Source organism: Phalacrocorax carbo, chromosome 2 (genome assembly GCF_963921805.1).
Source record: "Phalacrocorax carbo chromosome 2, bPhaCar2.1, whole genome shotgun sequence".
NCBI classification, from domain to species: Eukaryota; Metazoa; Chordata; class Aves; order Suliformes; family Phalacrocoracidae; genus Phalacrocorax; species Phalacrocorax carbo.
Window position 1 is genome coordinate 113,980,231 of NC_087514.1, and position 20,936 is coordinate 114,001,166.

At 40.1% G+C, this 20,936-nt stretch overlaps 1 protein-coding gene across 1 annotated transcript; it reads left to right on the forward strand.

Annotated features, from left to right (window-relative positions):
- The first annotated feature begins 9,126 nt into the window (after positions 1–9,126).
- On the forward strand, positions 9,127–16,284 carry LOC104040700 (uncharacterized). The gene is made up of 5 exons (XM_009503751.2): positions 9,127–9,579; positions 10,312–12,264; positions 13,264–13,389; positions 14,734–14,856; positions 16,039–16,284. Exons 1-5 carry the CDS (start codon positions 9,432–9,434, stop codon positions 16,074–16,076), a joined length of 2,388 nt encoding a protein of 795 aa, XP_009502046.2. The 5' UTR covers positions 9,127–9,431; the 3' UTR covers positions 16,077–16,284.
- The last annotated feature ends 4,652 nt before the right edge of the window (positions 16,285–20,936 follow it).

Here is a 20,936-nt window from a genome sequence, read left to right on the forward strand (position 1 = left end):
CTGGAAGCAGGAAAGAAAAATTAAACTACTCATTAGCACTTTCTCAAAAAACCTTCATAGTTGCCCCCTAAAAGTAACTGTCTAACAAACTTACTTCTAAAGTAGTACTAGACTCATGAATTAAAATGATTTAGCAACACAGCTTCTAAGGTCAGAGAGTTAAAATGAGGTTCAGTAAGACTTTATTCCTCTTCCAGGAACTACCCAGTTTTCCCACTGAGTATGCTTGTGCATTTCCTTCAACCATTGATAAGATAACCACATTTTTTTTTCACTTCCATATTAAACAGCTACTTCTTCTGCTTCTGTGTTTTTGTCTACTTAAAGCTTATCAATACCAGGCCAGTAAAAATATAAATGCAGTTTCTTCAATATTCCATCATTACCCATCTAAAGTCTCAACATCATCATTGACCCATTTATTTCACCTTTGGCATTCTACTAGAGAACAAGCAGAACTGGAGTTAAGGATTTAAAAAACCCTAGCAACCTATATTCCTATATTTGATTTATCTTTCTGTGCAGAAGGGCTTCACCTATTAATTTTTCACATTCCATTTTTTTCCTTCTGAGTCATGTCCATACAGCCAGGGAAGCATGACTGCAGCAGACAGGAGAGAAGATAGATAAGGAGATAACAGAAGCAAAGGGATGCTGGAATAGCAAGGGTCAAAACACCTGGAGCTGTTACAGAGCAATGACCACAGGCTACCAGTCTGTTTTCTTGTTTGGACGTTTCTCCTCTTAAAAAGATGGGTTCAGGTTTTATCTTATCTTCCATGCGAACACAGAAACATAATTAACGATAGGAGAGTTGTGGCAGTAAAATCACCATCATGAAGGACACCAGAGTACCACATCTATCACATGCTTCCAGACTTACTTAATCTTGCACAGTTCTTTCTCATTCCAAAAGCAAGGAATAACCAGGGACATGTTTGTATAATGTCTAAGACATCACTATCATTATAGCTCATCATGAGCAGAGAATGCAGAAACACCTTTTGTGAAACTACATACTTTAAATTCCATATGAAAATACACAATTTAGTGTAAATGAAGGCTGTGGAAATACCTGCCAGGCATATCAAAGATCTGCTATTTCAATAGAGCCCGGCCTGTAATACAATTCAAAAAGCTGTCTTTTAAAATTCACTCACTTGAAATAGATATGCTTAATTAATGCCACTTTAATTACTACTAATTTAGTGTCACTGATCTTTTTCAGTGAAGAAATATACACAAACAGGAATCTCAAACTCTGTTTCCACTGGTTGCTTAACTGGAAAACAGTCAAAATAGCCCAACCCAATATTCGCTGTTTGTTCAGGTGAAGCCAGTTCATTAAGAAAAATAGAAAAGGTGTTAATATTTGAGGGAGGAAGAAGGAGAGACTGCTATCTGCTATAACAACATATTAGCATAAGTCTTGACTTCAGACCTTCAAGTTTCAGGCGCAGCTAACCGCTGAAGTCACTAAACCACAAGCATATCAAGGACGTACAAAGATACTGCTCATCTAAAGCAATGACCTTCTGCTTCAAGTCACAGCTTCTTTTCACCAAATTAGCATGCATCCTATCTCTGCATCACTGACCACTATCCTGGTTATCTGATAACAGCTTGACATGCAACCTAATCCATTGACAGATTTTGCACTGAACTTTAAATGGCTACAGAGACGCGCAGACTTCCTCAGCATGCTAGGCCCACAGAAATAAATAGCTCATGGCTCTACTGGTATCCCGGGTCTCTCCACAGCATTGTTTTTCCTGGCTTAGGAGTAAAGTTTCAAGAACAGTACAAGCTGGTGGATTAAGGTCTGTTTGGGCAGAGCATTAGTAATAGTAAGCTGTAGCAAAAGAAGTCATTGGTATCATAACCTCCTATTCTGAGGTAATTTTAAAGAATGAAAGTCTTCAGAAACTGGAAAAAAGAGCAAAACTAATACGCACTGGTTTAGTCATTAGGTAACAGAACGAGTCAAGGATGCCATGGAGAAATTGATATACACCTGCTAGTGAGATTAAAGTAATTTTTGGCAGCACGCGGCTGACAGTCGATAACTGAAAAAGCAGACCTGTCCAACAGAAGACGAGTTGAAACTGTGAAATTAATTACTATAAATAGCTGGAACATTAGATTATGACCCTCAGTAGCAGAAAAGATTGAAGAGATGACAGGAGTCTTGTTGCAGAACATTTATGTGATGTGAACCACCTCTGAACTGTAAATTTACAAAGCTGGGGTCCTTGGTTTACAGCTGATCTGAAACCATCTCATTCCCATTGTGCTCCAGGGAGAGGCACATGGTAGGAACACGCTACGTACACAATTCCCGTTTTCCACACCCATGCAGGGTTTTGCTGCCAGTGGTAACTATTTGCTAAAGAACAAAATTTTGTATTTGTCACAAAGTCAGGAGTCACATCCCATTCGCTTGCAATGGAACCATACTGAATACTCCTCTGGAAAACAATACATCAAGGATCTCTGAATTTCTGGTCCCGAATTACCAGCATTTATGTTGTCATTTGCCCAAGAGAAATTAATCTGTTCAAAACATTAGGATAAGTGGTGTTGTGCCTGGAAAGTCACCCAAGACTACCTACCTCTCTCACACCCCTCTGAAGAGTACAAGACAGTTTTAAAGGAAATACTCTCCTCACTCCAGAGGCTGAAAAACTGAAGCACTGAAATAAGAACAAGCTTGTCAAAAGCCCAAGGAGAACTGTAAGAGGCTCAGTTCTCTCCAGTCCCAACCAAACTCACTCTCTGTGCTGTGCTCGGTTGGCATACAGCTTGGAGATCTCAGCTAACTGAAGAACTATGAATTTGAAAAGATGTCTACGGATGCACTGCAGACTCCTGTAGTTCTCATAACTACGCAGCGGTGAACATTTCTGATTTATGGATGAAAGTATCTAGGCTGAATTTAGCTCAATAACCTGAATTGAAACTGATAAAAATATTCTTTGAATACAAGCTCTATGAGTAAGACTTTCCCCTTCAACGATGTCACTGGGATGACCATTTTGTTCTGGGTGACTTCTTGGAAGTCAGCTATCTAAAACAGGACTGGTAGGTAGCTGCTGGAAGGCCACAGCTGTACTGCATTGCAAAATAAACCAAATTATTACTGGGTGATCCAAAGTAACTCCCTATCAAGCTGGGGAACAACATTAAATAACAGGTTGATAAGAGGGTTTGATTTTAAGTAATTATTCCTTTTAGCTTAAGTAATTTAATGAGGTGGCTTTTAACACTTGTTCATGTACTTCAAATCTGAATGAGACCATTCCAAAAATTAGTCATCAAACATTAATGAGTTACAGGACAAACTATTAATTGCCTTCCTTGAATCTGTTTATCTTCTGAGGTCAGACAAAGACTGACAGATACACACTGCACTACACACATGGAAATGTTAACTCTATACTTCAATGTATAACATGGAATAAGTATATTGACTATGTCCAATTTAATGAGTAGCGAAAGGTATGTAGATATAATATTCTTTAACTGTACTAATTCAAAACAAAATTTGCTTTATTTTTTCAAAATAATAAGGGAAAACCAGGTATATAGACATGCAAATATTTTTTGGTTTTTTTTAGATATTTTGATACTAGGAAAAGAAATAAGTTCTCCTGAAAATCCCATTAAGAAGTCTGCCAGATTAGATGCCTGACTTCCACTAAAATTCTGGGAAACGCTTAAAGATCTATGGAAATCTCACAGGTTCTATCTGCATCTTCAGCCACTTAAGTATCTCTTGAACTCTAACTTCACTAACTACAATTCACACTTCAATAAACCTGTGTTTGGAAGAAAAAGAAAAAAACAACAACCAAAACTTATTTCCCTGGACATTCAACTTATTTAATTAGTTTCAACTAATTAAAAAAAAAGCTTTAAAGTACTACTTTTGTGCACTTTTAATCAAATTCCTATTTCTATCCAAGGGCAGCTTCATACAAATCACAAGTAAAAACATGTCTAAAGAAGTGAGTCATTCACTATTTTTAACATAATAAAATGTCAGAATTAAGAACTGAATAAATGTAAGCCAAACTACACAAGCATTCACGTGTGTAGAGAAAGCAACCCTCTCAGCTAGCAAGGAAAGTACAAAGCTCAGGCACTTTAATACTTAGTTACTATTAAGGGTACGCCAAGTTACAAATCAACATGTTTCAAAATGATTACACTAACTATTAGCAAGGGGGAATACAAGTACTAAACCCAACCAAAATCAATTATGTAAATCAATACACCTAGCCAACAGATCTCAAAGATGGGAAAGAAAGAAGAAAAAGGAGTTGGAAGCTCTAGATCCTTGAGTATGTATCAAATTTGCATCCTTGGCAGCAAAAAAGAAATAGGTAATTGATGAAGCAGTTCCAGACTTGTAAGTTTTCCTCCCTTCGAAAGCCATCAAAGGTGTCTTTGATACCACTGTAGTCCAGAAACCTGAGGACATCAAGGAGATTCTAATAAGGCAACAACATGGAATTTCACCAAAAAAAAAAATAGAAGGACCGATTTATTCCTCCAGTGTTATTGTCTTGAAAATCACTATTCACTTGGAAACTATTACTATTAGTTACAGCTTTGAGGTAGGTGAGCTTTCTGAAACACCGCAGAACCTAGAGACTAGAAGTGTCACACTCCGTGCTAACAACGTGCTTGGTCACAATGTGCTCCTCCTTACCAGTTTCTTTCCTGTTTTTCTGCTCCTAAAGGAAGTCATACACTAAAGGAAGTCCCTGCTCAGAAATAAAATTAGCACAAGATAAACCAACAACTTAACTTGGCAACTAGCCTTCTCTGTTGAGCATAGGTAGTTTCCATCCCCAAGGGCGTTTCTGTTTTGTGGAAAGACTTGACCTGTTTTGGAAAATTAACCTTTGAAAAAAAGCGGGCCATGGGTGTCTCCAGTAAGGTCCAGCCACAGATCATGTCTGTGCGGAAAAGTAGGGTTTTTTTCCTCTGAGCTCTAGTATGCTAATGAAGCCAGTCTGTTTTATTTAACAACTTAAATTTGAGTTCACTAGTATACATCACTGCCATAAATATTCACTATGAGATATGATGATGTTCAACTATTAATTCAAGCGTTTCTACATCCAGAAATTAGATTAATAATTAATGTAGCTTAACGAACCATAAGTTAGTTCCTGAAAGGTTAAGACTCTTATAAGGGATACCTTATTCATGCATATAAAATTTATTCTCAAAATACAACAGCCACTAAATTAAGGAAATTTCAGGATTTGCACCAATTCTGGTCTGTTTCGTAATCACATGACCAAAACAAAAATCCTGCCTAAAGAAAAAAGCAACAACAAAAAAAACCCACCCAAAACTAAAACACCAAAACCAACAACCACCTATCCAAAACGTAGTTAAAAAGAGTAAGCAGCAACATCCTTTCTTCAGCTTTGGTCTGCTCCTGCAAGATACTAGCTACACAGCACCAAGCGTAACAGGACCCTTTTACTCCACACACAAAAATAATTAGGTGTGACACCTACACCCAGACCATGAGACTATGTGATTTACGCATCTGAGTATATTAAGAATTACCTATTTCTCCTGGTACACTTATGAAAAATTAAGTTGATTGTGTATTTTAATGATCTCCTAAATACATAATCTGAACAAAATTCATGTAGATACAGCCCTAGGTGAGCTCACAACAGCACGTAGGCTTCCAGGTCCACTGTGATCATAATGTAACGTAGAAAGCCAAGCTATGACTCTGCAAGGAGACCTCTAAAAACACAGATGCTAACTACAGCACAAATCCATTTCTAAACCGTAATTAAAGTTATTTCAAAAGCAGCAGGTATCTATCCCCTTCATATCAGAAATAATAGTAAATACTGGAAAAGTCTTTGGCATGCAGGCAACTAACTTCAAAGCTATACTAGGCATATATTTAGTCTATGAAAATTCACTAAGAAATTTGACTCTTCAAATCCACATGTAAACACCGAAGGCCACTCTTGGTCACCATAGATACAAATACTAAATATACACACACACCACTAGATTTATCAAGGAAAGGTGGGCAATTACAAGAAATGGTAGTGCCACTACAGTGCTGTTCTCCTAGAAGACTTCATCGTGTCTGCCTCTTCAAACATCTCTAAAAGGAAAAAACAAAAACAAACACTGAAGAGTCGCAACCATCCCAACCGCTCAGCTGAAGAGAAGCACTGAACGCTGGAAGCCCTGCTGCCCACCCCGGTACAGGCCTGAGTTTACTGTCCCCGCCTGTTTGCGGGACGCAGCAACACGGTATTAGAGAGGGAACGTATTTTGCCCCTCTTCCTGACACCCAGACGGTGCGCCGTCCCGTCCCTCCGTTGCTTTAACTCCTTTCCTGCTTGCCCAAGAAGCCCCCACCAGCCCCAAGGAAAGGGCCACCCTCCCGCCGCCCGAGCACCGCCGCGCTCCGGGGGTCCGGGGCACGGCCGGGCGCGCCTCCGCCTCCTCCCCTCCTCCCGAGGAGCCGGCCCTGCCCCAGCAGCCACCTCGCCTCCTTCCCCGGGCTGCCTCCGCCACGGGTCTCCGCCGGTGCCCGGCGGGCCCGGAGCCGGAGATGCCGCCGGGCGGGAGCGGCCGCAGGTCGCGGAAGGGGCGGGCGGGAGCCGCACCCAGGCCCGGGGCGGGGGGAAGAGGGGGGGAAGGGAGGAAGCGGTCGGCTGCCGCAGGGCCCCCCGAGGGCCTCCCCGCCCGCCGCCCGGGCGGCGGACACCTCTCGGGAAAGGGACGGCCTCCCCCCGCTCCGGCCCCGCCAGCGAGGAGACGGGAAACGGCCCGAGGGCCGCGCCAGAGGACGGAGGGCAGCCGCCGCCTCGCGGCGCGGCGCGGCGGGACGCGAGCGCGGGAGAGCCGCCACCGTCGCCATCCCCCTCCTCCCGCCCGGCACAAACCTCCGACCGCCGCTTCCTCTTCTGCCTCAGCGACCCAAGCGCGGGCGGCCAGGGGCGAGGGGCCGGGGAAGCAGGGGAGGAAGAGGAGAAGGAGGAAGGAAGGAGGAGGATCCGGTCTCGCCCGGGCTGCGGAGGCGGTGGCGGCGGCAACAGCGGCGGCCACTCGGCGCGCAGGCGCGCTGGCCTCCACCTCCTCTTCACCGCCGCTCGGCGGCCGTTCCGAGGCCCCGCGCGCGGCCGCTCCTGCCCGCCTCTGCTGCGCATGCCCGGTGGCGCGGGCGGGGCGGGAGCGCGTCCCTGAGGGGAGGGAAAAAGAAAATACTAGGGACCGGCAACTTTAAAAGCCAGGGAGTGTTTTTTTTTAATTTTTTTTTTTTAATTTCCCTTTGGGTCCTTCCACCGAGAGAAAGACATGGAATTTAACTTAAAAAAAGACGAAGGGACGTCTGCGAGCAACGAGATCAGTCACCCTTTCCAGGCGTCTTATAACTTGTGTCTCAGTGCAAAGGGCAAATTTAATCTGAACATTACAGAAAGAAAAATAAAAAAAAAAAAAAACAAAAAATTACAGGAATTTCCCTACCTAAAGATATAAATAGTTTCCATGCATCCACAGCTCTCTGTTTTTCTCCAGTTGCTCACCGACTTGTGTAGCGCATTCATTGTGCTTTCTTCTCTTGCCATCTCTCCCAGTACGAGTGCTCTTGTCGTTCAGAGAGGTGAAGCTGCAAAGTGGCAGCTCAGATCCTCGTCTCCTGCAAAGACCCAGGGCAGAGTCAGATTACAACCTTACATTGCATAAATTTCTGTTGTGCTAATGACATTAATAAATTTCTGTTATTATATTAATGTAATTAACTGGAATAAGCACTTCTCTTGTTACATGGAAAGAAGATTATATACATTACATTGGTCAGTCCACTCATCTGTGTTAGGGTGGAAGATTGCCCCCTTTGCTCAGTACTGAGAAACTGACAAAATTTAAAATCAAATGTAAACTTTGCCTTGTATTGTCTGGTTATTTTTTTTTCTTCCTACAAAAAGTGTCTTTAACAGTAGTTTTAAGCAGAAGATGGGTGATGCTTCCCTTTGACACCCCTAACTTCCTTAGTAGAAGTTCCAACATTACAAAAGGGATACACTGGTTTCACTTAAGGACACGACTTAAATGTCTGCAAGATAAAGGCTTTTACCACTATTCCAATCTTCCTGTTTTGATTCTCCCTCCCCACATCACTGTTAAATAAGCCTCAGGTGGAAGGGGGAGTGGACAAGCAGCAGCTGCCTGCCATAAAGAGGGTGAGCTGAGATGCTGGGTAGTTTCTTGCTGGGATATAAGCAGCAGTATGGACTTTAGTTTTGATGGGCTCTAATGGGGTGGGAATAGCTTATTTTTTGTAGGGGTTGTTTGGGGGGTGTTTTGTTTGTTTTCTCCTACATTACTCTCAAAGGTCAAAGTAATTTTGGGTGCTTTGGTCTGGGAGGAGACTTAGGGGGACACTGTAGGCTTTTTGGTGCTTACGAGAGCTGGACAGGCTGTTCTAGATGGAAACTGAAGAGGGCTCCAGTGTTCCTGAAAGCTTTCTGAAACTCTAGACTGAACTGCGTGCTAGTCTGTAACAGGTATTGAGTTCAAAATTTTTTTCCTGCAACTTTAAAGTGTTTAAGTTTTATAAGAAGTTGAGCTGCTGGCTTTTTTTCCTGTGTAGTCACTAGGTTGTCTGTGTTCTCTGGTTTCTTTTATTCTTGCTTATAAGCTATGTGTGACAGGAATGCATTCTTTGCATAGGCTGGAAGGGACTGAACTTAGTGTAACAGTTTATTGAGGAAATACATAAGTGTGGGAGGAAGTTCTGTTCTGTGAATTTTGTGTGACTTTGAATGTGAACTTATGCATAAGGGTTTTGCTTTTGGCTTTTGTTACTTATCATTTAGTTTAAGCATAGGAAGTATGGTGATACTGAAATATCTGGTTTATTACAGTAGCTGTTATTGTTCTGAAGTATATTATAAAGTAAAAACCCTGATTAATAGAGTGCTTATTTTAATCTTAAATACAACATAAGTGTTGGTGTTAAGTAGTATTTTCTTCATTGAGCATCAAACTTCTGGTTGTGTGAAGCCTTTTTTAACTTCTTGCTCAGGGCTAATTGACTGAAGGCTAGTTTTCAATTGGCTGGAATACTACTTATGTAGATGTATGCATATAAGACTACATTGAAGTTACTGCTTGAAGAACTAATATTGAGAGCTGCACATAAAAATCTTGCTTAGCAGAGGAGAGCTAAAATCTTTGACCCTGATAATAATGTCAGTTTTCTACTTTCTGTTTGGAATATGGTAGCTTTCTTCTGGAAAGATATGATTTCACCGGGCTGGGAAAGGAAGGTCTGCTGAACTCCGAGAGAGCATAAAAATCATAAAGTCAGACAGTTTTAAAAGTGGTTAATCTTGATTATTTGTATCTCTTTCAGTGTTAAAAAAAAAATGAATACTGCCTCAACTTCAGAAAGTGGATCATATTCCACAAACCACACAAGACCCTTTTTTTATGCACAGCCAACAGCACAACAACCTTTTCCAAATCCATGGTACCTCAGTCATGGATACAGCCCATACTACGTACCTGCTCCAGGTAAGGTAAATGAGAGCTGTCTGTGGTAGCTTTGCTTAGTAAATTCCTGCTAGAGTGGAGGAAACAAATGTGTACCTGTGCTCACAAGTTTCTTGGGAGTTTAAGGTAGAATTAATGTAATGTTTTGGTTGTCAAAGATCTGATTTATGAAGTGTTAGTTAAATGTGTAGCTTGTGTGCTAGAAAGCATCCATTTCTGGAGAACAGAAACTAAGCAAAATATTAATGGCTATCTTACAGATACAGAACTCTAGAGTGTGCCTAACAATTTACACGTGTGTATATATGAGTTCCAAACATGTGCATGCATTATAGGTATGGCCAAATACAAACGTAAAGATCCACACAGAAACAATATCATTAAGTACATCTTGTGAATGGTATACCTATGTTAACTTCTATCTGGAGCTGTCTTTTTCAAAGACAATGCTATAGCACAGTCCATAAAAAAGCAAACAAAAAAAAAGAGAAAACGCTATTTGGTGTATGTTTTAAGGAATAAAATCAAGCTTTGGGTAAAGTGTAGCTGCAGATAAGCTGTTCTATAACAAGGAACTGTCTTTGGGTTTCTGCACCTGCTTTGCTTCCAAGCATTGCCAAGGTGGAGTGTTTTATTTACCTGCATGTCTGATCTTGTAGTTGTCCCTGTGTATGCAAGAAATTATTATTCAGTATTAATTGTTTCAGAAAGAAGATATAGTTATCTTTACTTTCTTTTATCCCCAATGTCTAGGCTTCCGAAGTGGAAATCCATATTTTCCATTTTATTCTGTTGCACTCCATGAGTACCCTGGATTTCTTGTTCCACAGCATCCAGTGCATGCAAGAATTAACAGAAGGCCTTATTTTAATGTTCCCCCACCTTCCCCTATGTTTTATCATGCAACAAGGTTTAGACACTACAGTACCCCTGGGAAAAAAATGGAGACAAAAGAAACACAGACTGATCCTAGACAACCTGAAAACAAGCAAAAAAAGCATCAAGATACCCGTACAGAAACGAAAGGTTGTGATGCAGGAAGTATGGCCTGTGTTTCTTCTGGTATAGGTACAGAGACTGAAAGTACTTCAGAGAAACAAGATTCATCTGGATCTTCCATTGTGGTAGACAGAGAGTTTCATAACAAGACCCCTTCCAGCTCTACACAGTATAGAAATCTTCCTACTGGAAGCTATGCCTTTGAGAAGGAAGAAGTGAGGATAGAATATGGAAATGGCTCTCCAGCTATTCAACTGTGGAAGTCCTTTAAAGAAACTATCCCTTTGTATGATGTGGCAAGTGGTAAACCAGTCCCAGAAAATATAGTACAGCGTGACTTATTTTCTGTTAGTTCATGTGAAGGAATGATATATGGCCCTCATGAAGGGGAGAAAATGGTGCCTGGAACTTATTTAGATGAGAGAAAAGCTGTTCTCACCTCAAAACAGGGTGTTGAAACTGTGCAAGGAAAAGAGGTCCAAAGTAATGAAGTGAAGGTGGATGCGGAAAAGCAGGTAAATACAAGTCAATGGGCGAAATCCCCCCCAGGTGAAACCATGGCAGTGCAAATGGCAGAATTGGCAAGATCTGTTAGCATAGATCAACCAGTGGTAAGACAGGATGTGGTAGTAACTAAGAAATCTAGCTCTAAAAAATCTGCAGGCTCAAAAACTTCTCAAGAAGAGCCCAGCTTTATTCAACAAGCAGGACTACCATCTGGCATGGAGGTAATGAGTGACTTAAATTTTCAGCAGAAAAAGCTGAATCTAAGCCACAGCGCAACCAATGAAAGTCAAACAGATAAAAGCATTTGGTGTGATGAATCTATTGAGAAGTACGTTCCCTCTAACAGTTGGCTGGCTTGTTTGGAGAATATGGACACAAACTACAACTACGATGTTTGTTTGCCACAAAGGAAGCACCAAAGTGTACTCAGTCTTTCTTCTGATGACGCGTCCTCTAGAGAGGAAGGCTCATCAGTTGATGATGCTCCAGTGTCTTATTTTGTCCCTGACTATGTGCTTCAGAAAAGCATGCATACTTTCCAGAAAAGTACAGAGGGCTTAGAGAAAGAGAAAATTAGAAGTGGTGGGTCCCTTAATGAAAATGAAGTGGTAGGAAGGGAGCAGATGGACATCTTGAATGACCAAGGTGTCAAAAACTCTTCAACCATGAATATGAAAGAGACTTCTGGTAAAGGTGGAAAGCTGGGAACCCTTCTGAGATCTTCTAGTCAGAAAAAATTAAATCCTCTCAAGAAAAAAGCAGCTAAGAGTATGTCAGAAGTTGAGGACTCTGAAGAATACTCTGTGAGGGGAGAAGAGGAGGATGAAGAGGGAGAACATGAGGAGGATGAGGATGATGATGACTATGATGATGACATGGATGAAATTGAATATTTCTTTCAAGAAGCCACTCCATATGGAATCTTGACGCCTGGTAAAGGAAGCTTCTACCAAGTTGGCCAGAGGGTGCTTTGGAAGCCATCTAAAAATGCTATACGGGCTCAATTAATTAGCTGGCCTGCTCAAGAGAAGATAAAAACTAGGAGTGGGCTTGGTGAAAACATTGGTGTAGTTTATAAGCCAAAGGGGAAAGAACAAGATGAAGTTGTATACAGTGATTATGGATATTATGGAAGAAAGAAGCCTACAGCAAGAAGAGAACAACTTGAACACCAGCGAATGCTACAGAAATTCTTGGGAGGTAAGCTAATCGCTGGGGACAAAGTGCTGCTTAATAGAACACACAAAGAACACCTAATTGCGGCTGCAAATTGTAGTTTGAACCAGTGGGAAGACTGGAAAAAGTTGTAGCTTCAGACTTGGCTTAGAGCCAGAAGTACTGCAGAATATTTTTTTTTTTGAGGCAAAGGGGGTTTGCTGCAAATTTTTACCTACTACATGAGGATACTGCACCTTCACAACCAGCAGAGAATTTTGCAGAAATTTCCCTTTGAGTTAGATTTTTATATACTTAACTTTCTGACACTAGTGGCAGTTTAGCCATTTGAAAATCTTAAGGTCATATGAGCTACACATTTACCAATGTTTAATAATATGTAGGAAACTTGGCATTTAAATTTATACAAACATTCTGACTTCCCCATCACAGACCCATGTTATGCGGATTAAACAGAATTAAGTTCATTATAATCTGGTGGCTGTATCCTGTGTAACTTTTTTCCTGTGGAAGAGGAGTAAAACTATTGTGTTTTTTTTTTTTTTATTGTAGCTGCTGTTCTTACTGTTAGCAACAAGTTTTGTGCTATTTGCATAAAATCAGTGTGGAACTGCATTAAATTTGATCTGGACAAGAATATTTTCTTTACTCAAAAGTAGATATTGGTAGAAACTGTATTCATCTGAACCGAGAATAAGCAGAGTTATCAGGCAGGGTTCATAACTGGTTATGTGGATACTTCAGTAAGTGGCTACTCTTTAGTACAGTCTTGTATTGTGAAAGGCATCCAAAACAGGGTGATCTAATAAGCTTAGTGTTCTTAGACTTCATTTGCTTTGCACAAAATCTGTAGACTTAAAGCAGCTTGTAATTTTTGTCAAGTGCGGTCTCCAGAAAATCATGTTTTAATAGACTCTTACAATTAGATTCAGTAGCTAGCTTTGCCTTCTGACTTTGGATCAAACAGTATATTAATATTAGCAAAACTAAATACTGACTGTAAATCAACTATTTTTTTATTAGGGAGTCTGCTGAGGGAGAACATGGGGATACCACCTGAAGAGTATTGGATTAGAAGTGGTGCTAAACCCAAACTTGCCAGCCAAACACAGGGAAGTCTCTCACCCCCAGCAAAGAGCAAAGATCAAGGTACAATTTATTTCCTCAATGTATTTCTGCTCTTAAGGAACATTCAAATGGATGTGATACAAAACAGTAAGCTTAGGATATTTGGATAAGATTTGAAGATAAAACTAATTCTCATTGCTCTGATACTGAAGAAATGCCTGTCAGTCAGTACATTTCAGGGTATTTTTATATCTTTTTTTGCAAATTCAAACATGTGGAAAAGGATGCATTATAGCTACTTTTGTTTTAAAGGTACCATGGGAAATCAAAGCATCAAATGCTTTGTGGGTGAGCAAATCCCTCATTTGTGTAAAGTTGCTACTGCCATGAACTGTAGTATTAATTCTTTACCCAGATAATGCTTCTCTTGAGTGCACATGCAGCAGTAGTTCCTAATCTTGATAAGCAGAACATATCAGAATTCACATGGGATTTGCCTCCTGCATTGGAGGCTTTTTACTCTTTCTATCCATGGACGACTTCAAAATGTTGTTTGGATTTTTTATGTTAGCCTGCTCTATAAAAGTTGACAACACTTTAGCAGCAACTTTCATAGCTCCTTAAACAATTCATAAAAACAATAAAATAGTTCTAAAATAATCTTGTTACCTTTGACTTTCAGCATGTCTCCTATTTCTTCGAAGTCATAGGTGCTGTGACGTACTGAGGATGTTTGGCCTTTGTTACTCCCTGTTTTCTCCTCCTCCTTTTTCAGACTATGTAGCTTAAAGAAGCTATCACATGCAGTACTAGGAAGCAGGAATTGTTTTCTTCTGAAGGCTGTTCATGCCAATGGATGCCTCAAAAGTGCTAGTAAAATAACATCCTTCTTAAAATGTTGCTTATCTTAGGACTGTTTTCTTAAAATTTAAGTGCCCTGCAAGTAAGGGGGTTTGGTTAAACAAGGTATGTTGATTAAGCAGTAATATCATATGCTAAACTTGACTTCTTGAACTGTGTACCTGTGGTGCATAACTTAACGGGTCTGAAGAATTGAGGGTTTTTTTAAGACAGTGGTGAGTTGGGTCACTTGGACACCTATCACCTAGTCTTGAACACTTAAAGTGAACTAGAGTAGAATTATCCAGCTGTCACTGGCTTCTTTTTTTTTGCCACATTAACACCTATCACGTTACTACCGAAAATACAACGCATCCAGAATTATGGTTAGACAATGATTGAATATTGTAAACATATAAGACTGTTGCCTGACACATGTATTGTCGGTTTTATCTGCCACTAAAATGGGCACATGAAGGGAAGGGAGAATGAGGAACACTACAGACCAGTTGGGGAAAGTCAAGCTTAGATTTGCTTTAAGTCTATGCTTTGGAGAAATAACACCAGTTGTATCTTGCTATTTAGGTTGCCCACTTTTGCTTAAACCAAAGAGGAAAAGAATAAGCAAACCACTATCAAAACGCAGAGACACAAGATGTGAGGTAGAAGAAATAGTGTGGGAGATGCCTAAAAGCAGTGTGCACAGAGGTTAGTATAGAGTGACAAGTTACAAAATGACTGTTACAAGGATTTTTTTCATTACCGTATCAGGGGGTAATGGTTCTTGGTTTGAAATGCAAGGAGATTGGATAGCATTTGCTATTATTTCACATGCTATTTACAGAGACAAGATGAGGGAAAAAGCAAGCTAGACACTGAAAACTGACTTTGCTATGAATACTGTTGTAGCAGTGACCAGGTTAGGTTCCTTCCCTTTATTAAAGGTGGGGGGGAACTCAACCCACCAAAATCCACTATTTTAGTCTAGTTGCTCTTCCAATATGTGGCAAAGTGACAGAGGACCCAACACTTCAAAAAAATTAGAACAATAGTTTAGGGTTTTTTTAAGCTAAAGGTATGTCTTTGCCAAAATATTTTAACTTGATACAACACAAATACAGATAGATAATTCTTCAACTTTATAGAGTAGGAACTTCTTGCTATTTTGGAGGAAGAGAGGAAAAACAATGGAGGGGAAAATCGCATCAGTAACAAATACACTTTTGTGCGTTTGTGGGAGAGTCTGAAAAGGTTATAAACTGAAAAGGGTCAGTACATACAAGAAGCTGTAAAATATCAGAGCGTTCTTTTCCAGAAGGAAATTTGGCATAGCAAAGCTAACTTGAATATGCAGTCAGGAAATAAGAGTTAAAGACCCTCTGTTTCTCATATATTAAACAGAGGATTACAATTCCATGTATTTGCAATGTTTAAAACAAAAACTTAGACTGAAGCTTCTTAGTCAAAACTGCTGCAGTCCTGAAGTCAAATTATTTAAATGACAGTGTTAAATCTTTAATGGCTGATCCTTTTTAGTAAAAGCATCTAGAAACTTGCATTATCCCCAAATACTACTTATATTTGCCCCAGTAATAGTCAATGTTTCTTGGATGTGTTCAATAATGTAGTTACAAGAGCACACTGAGAATAGGCTGAGTTTTATATGGAACTCTTATCTATCTGATATACTGGGATATTCTGAAGTCCAACACCATTCCTGCAGAATTTATCCTTGCTGGGAAGTTGCGTACATAGTTCTAATATCAATAATCAGTGCCCTCACCTGCAATAGAAGACAGTCATTGATGTCTGGTCTTTTTTTAAAGCATATTGACATATATTATTTGGAGGGACAATGCATACCTTACTCTCCTATTTTTTTTCCTTTAGGGCATGGAACAAGGAAGTCCCTCTGTAAGAGAAAATAACTGCAAATAGTGGGGCAAGGGGGGGGGAAGATGTATCAGAATTTTGCATAAATCCATAACTGTTATTATTGTATATTTTGTAAGTTGTTGTGCACTCTTAAAGGGTAAGAAGTAGCACTGTAAAGACTGAGGGCATTATTAAAATGGAATTAAGTATTTAACACTTATGTCACCTTTTTATAACTAGCATGTCCACTATTTAAATAATAAATTTAATAGAATTGCACTTTGAGACTTGTATTCCATCTGTATACGGAAGCCAAAAAGTTTATGGTAGGGATGTATGTGCATCAATACCATGATAGTGTACCATTTACTGCTGCCTTGTTCTTAAGCTCTGCAGGACTGTGAAGACTGACAATGTCATCTCATCTCACAGGCAGTTTGCTGATATGATATGGGCATAGGTACAAGGTTCTCCTCCATCAGCTGGATTTTTGGCTGGATTTGGTTTTGTCAAAGTGTGGAGGAATATAGTTAAAGCTGTAGCAAGTCAAGTACTGACTTGACATTTCAAGGCAGTTCCTCAGATCTTAATCACTAAATGCATGATTGAGGACTAAAACTAAAGCACTGCATTGATGTGATGCTTTTCCCTTCTCCCCTTTTTCTGTGGAGACTGTTATAAGCCCTCTGTGGAGACCCTGGGCTGGAGGAATGGGCTTTAAAGGTGAAACAGAAGTTTTTACAGCAGTGGTGTGCTCTGTTCCCTGGCTTCTCACTGATGGCTTCTATTACAGTGGATACTGGCCTTGGCAACTCACTACAGAAAAGTCTCTCTATAGAACTAAGATGATAAAACTGGGTCTCTGCTGAGCTGTCTTATGAATAATGGAAACAGACTGATCTGGATGAGGTGGGATAGCTGAAATGTGTGACCACCTTCATGTCTATGAAAGCTAGTTTCACCATGTGAGAAGCCTAGACATAATACTGCTATTCTTGGATGATTACCAAATAAAGTGATAGTGATTGAAAAAGGTAGGGAAACTAACACTGTCTTCTGTCTCTTCTCCCAATGTTCTTATTCTGTTTGTGCCCTAGAGTAATGACACAGATAAGTAGCATTTCCTGTGACTGCATTCAAGCTTTGTGGCTATCACTAGTTTGACCTGTAACTGAGGTTACGCTGTTTTCCCTCCGTGAGGAGTATTGAGGTTTCCGTACTCAACTGATCCTCGACCTTGCTATTATTTTTAATAGCACTTGCTTACTTGTTAAAGAGCTACTGTAATTATAGCCTTTACCCCATGCTGTTAAGGGAAAGAATCCACTTTAACACTTTGATGCCAAGTTTTTATTTAGTCTTTAAGCACTGCAAGAAAACAAGGAATACAAATTCCTACTTGGCTTTTGTGCTGCACAGAAGCTCAAAGAATAAAGTGAGGGAGGGAATTACTCCAAGTGTGGAGCTTTTTTAATAATCTAGAAAATATGGGACTGCTGCTCTTGGATATCTAATATAGGCATGTGCTGGACTTAGAGGGGGATAGACTTTATTCTGATGGGGAGAATGAACAGTAGAATCTCTTCAACTTGAAGACTCTAAGTGATGGCTCAGGAGTAATCCTCTGCTATAACTGAGACCCCTTAGGTAAGGACTGACTATTTTTTTTTCCCTGAATTTGGGTGTAGCTCTGGGAGTTAATACTAAGCCAATTCTGCTGACATATTTAACTGTCTGTCTTTTGCTGCTTGTCTGATAAAGGAATATTTGTGACCTCACAGTTAGATGGCACTTGAGGGGGGGGGGGGGGGGGCATGGAGATCTTTGTGAATGGCTATTGTTTCACTGCTACTCCTAAGGTCATGCTAGTTGTCCTTTCACAGGTTTTGCACTAGTCAGTGTGCTTTCTACCCAAACATAAGCAGCAGCTTAGGGTCTCGTGGTGTTAGCTCCCAAGAATACGTGAGGGAGTAGCAGTAGGAGTGTTTAAGCAGCTCTTTGAAGACAAATCCATTTTAAGACTAATTGCTTAAAAATGTTGTAGTGTACCCACGCTATGGATCCACACCAATGCTTAAAGTAGTATGCATGAAAGTTCTAGTGCTCCAGATATCCAGTGAGTACACCAGAATCTAGCACTTCTTAGATAATGTTATATAAGGCATGCTCTACTCTGGCAATACTAGTTCTGTGACCTTAAAACTAAAAAAACCCTGAATCTTCTACTTGGCTTTTTTCTTCACTTAGCAGCATGGATGATTTGTGGACTGCATCTTAAGTCAGCTGGCTTACAGCTGTATTTAATGTTCAGAAAGGATGTGAAGTACAAACTGCATCTTAAACGGTGTGAATTAAAGTCCAGGTTCTTCTTCAGCCAGGTGAGCCACAGTGATATTTGAGATTTAAGTTGTTACAGATGCACATCTGTGTCAGCTTTTACCACTGAAGCTAGATTGCCCAGGGATGAGTAACTGCAGTGCTGGCTGTATTGTGAACTTGTAACTGTAGCAGTACTGCATTGCCTCTGAAGTTTTCACATGCTTCTTGCAGCATCTACTGAAGGGCCACTGAAGAATCTATTTGCTATTTGGCACACCAGTAGCAAGCTTTAGAGGCCTCTGAGACTTCCATACTAGGAGCTTTGTTTGGATAGACTTACTGTCTGTGACTCAGAATTTCTAAATGATTATTTGTAGCCAACTACAAGCCTCTGTTGCAAAGTGGGTGTAGTGTAATCGCTGAAGTGGAGCCAGTGGGTTATGTCAGCTTGCCAGGTTTTAATCCTACATTTTAATTTTCAATTTGGTAGCATCTGCCTGGCATAAAGCTTTCCCTTTTACAATGTCCTGTTTTCTGCCTTATGTTGGAAAAGATTAATTACAGGTCTCTCTATTAAAACAAAACAGTGGAAGACAGCATGCAATGAGCTGTTTTTGCCATTGGCTCCTAACTGTAGGCATACCAAGGAAGAACAAATGCGCTGTTTAAAAAGGGAGTCCTCAGATTCACCTGACTGACTCGGTGCCACCAGCCATCTCTGTCAACAAGGCTATAAACCCCACATAATTTCATGGCTGAGGAAGTAACACAGATGTCAGTATTTTTGCTGAAGTAATCTTTCTGAGAGGAATGTTTCAGAGATCGAGATACAGACCTGGGAGCTGAAGACCAGTTAAGCTGTATTGCCTGTGAGGTATGTTGTACCTGCATTTCATGCTTATTTAGCTTCATGGGACTACACAGTTTTGCTATTACTGCCACTCAGGCTTCCACAGAACTTTTAAATGGAAATCTACATGCCTACAAAGAAGGCAAGGATTGCTAGAAAAAACCAATTGGTTCTTTGAACACAAAATAAATAGTTCAGTGGTTAAGACTTATTTCTTAAGGCTCAGTTGTCTTTTTAAGACTATAGTTTCTTACCCTGCTTTCTGGATTTACTTCTACACAGAGTCATTTTCCATTAATATAAATGGGTGTTGGTATCTAGTCTCTATACTTCTAAGAGGCCTCCAGTCTCTCACATGCCAGCTTTGGCACTGTTTAAAATGCTAAATGATGAAATAAATCATGCTTCTCGGGACTCTAGCACTGGCTGCCTCTCAGCACTACTCAGTCGTAGTCTATTAAGAGAGTTAGCTTTAATTTTGAGATTGGCTCTACTTGTATGAGTTTCAGTAGAGAACTACTAAAATAACTATAAGGGATATGATATAGATCTACAAAACTGGTAACGATATGGGGAAATGAATAGGGATGAGTTATTCATATGCCTTCTGTTACAAAAACTAGGGTGTATGAAATGAAAGTAGCAGGGAGCAGCTTGGAAGCAAATGATGTTTCTTCACTAATTCATTAATCTCTAGAGTTCCTTGCAGAAGGAAACTGCAAAGTTTACAAAAAGTGATTGGATGTAAAAAAAAAAAATCCAAGGCTACTCAATATAATCTGTGATTCAAAGTGCCTGCATGACAAGCAGTATCAGTGAAATAACAGAAATAATGCCACTAGAGTTTGCGCTGCCCTGTTGTGTAGGTATCCACTACCGACCACGAGTAGAAAAACATACTGAGTTAAACACACCTTTAGTCAGGTACAGAACAGTGATTTGGTATCTCAAAAAACCTTTCTGATTTAAGTTAGAGAAGGGTCTTCTACAGTGTGTTTCTTGACTGTCCAAATAGTAAACCCTGGTAGGTAAAATGGGGAGGACCCATTAACAAGGAATGGGATGACAGACCAAGGAAAAACAGAGTGGTTTTTTTTTTATTGAACTGAACTTCAGAAGAACCTGAAATGACAAAAGCTAAAGTAACTGAAGAGATCTTTGGGTTAGCTCTGCTCTATGCAACTTGAGTGAGAATGCTCTTGGAATATGTCAGGTGAATACTGGCTGTGGCTTCCAGGGTCTGTCAAACAACCACCAGTTCTATAAACAAGGATTTTCTCACACCAAATGTGGCAACAATACAGAGAACCAGGCTGCTATAAATCTCCTTGCGCTATTTCAGCTGTTAAATAGCTTTCTGGTGAAAGAGCCAGGAGCTTTGAATTTGTTGATGATGATACTAATACAGGGAACTATCAGGAGTCACCGGTAAATCCCATCACAGGGAGATTTACGAAACAATACTGGAGGATAAAACACAATTCCACCTTTAAGCTCTGGGAATAAACAGTCTCGTTTTGTAAGTAGGCCTTGACTACCTTGTTTTTCCCCAGAACATATCATGAATGACTGGCAAGGAATGGGAGTTTATTTTTATTACATGACTTAAACATGTAGGAGGGAGAAAACACATTTTAATGTATACTTTCCCGTGTCTTTTTATTTTCTCCTCCTGAGAGCTTTGAAAAAGTCTTAAATGCATTTTAGTGTATGGTTTCATGATTTCATTGTTAATGCTCACTCA

Bases quoted from the DNA above. Each gene is read 5' to 3' on its own strand.
- LOC104040700 (XM_009503751.2), top strand. From the start codon at position 9,432: ATGAATACTGCCTCAACTTCAGAAAGTGGATCATATTCCACAAACCAC. The intron at 9,580-10,311 runs GTAAGGTAAATG...CCCAATGTCTAG, and splicing joins ATACTACGTACCTGCTCCAG to GCTTCCGAAGTGGAAATCCA. The intron at 12,265-13,263 runs GTAAGCTAATCG...TTTTTTTATTAG, and splicing joins GCTACAGAAATTCTTGGGAG to GGAGTCTGCTGAGGGAGAAC.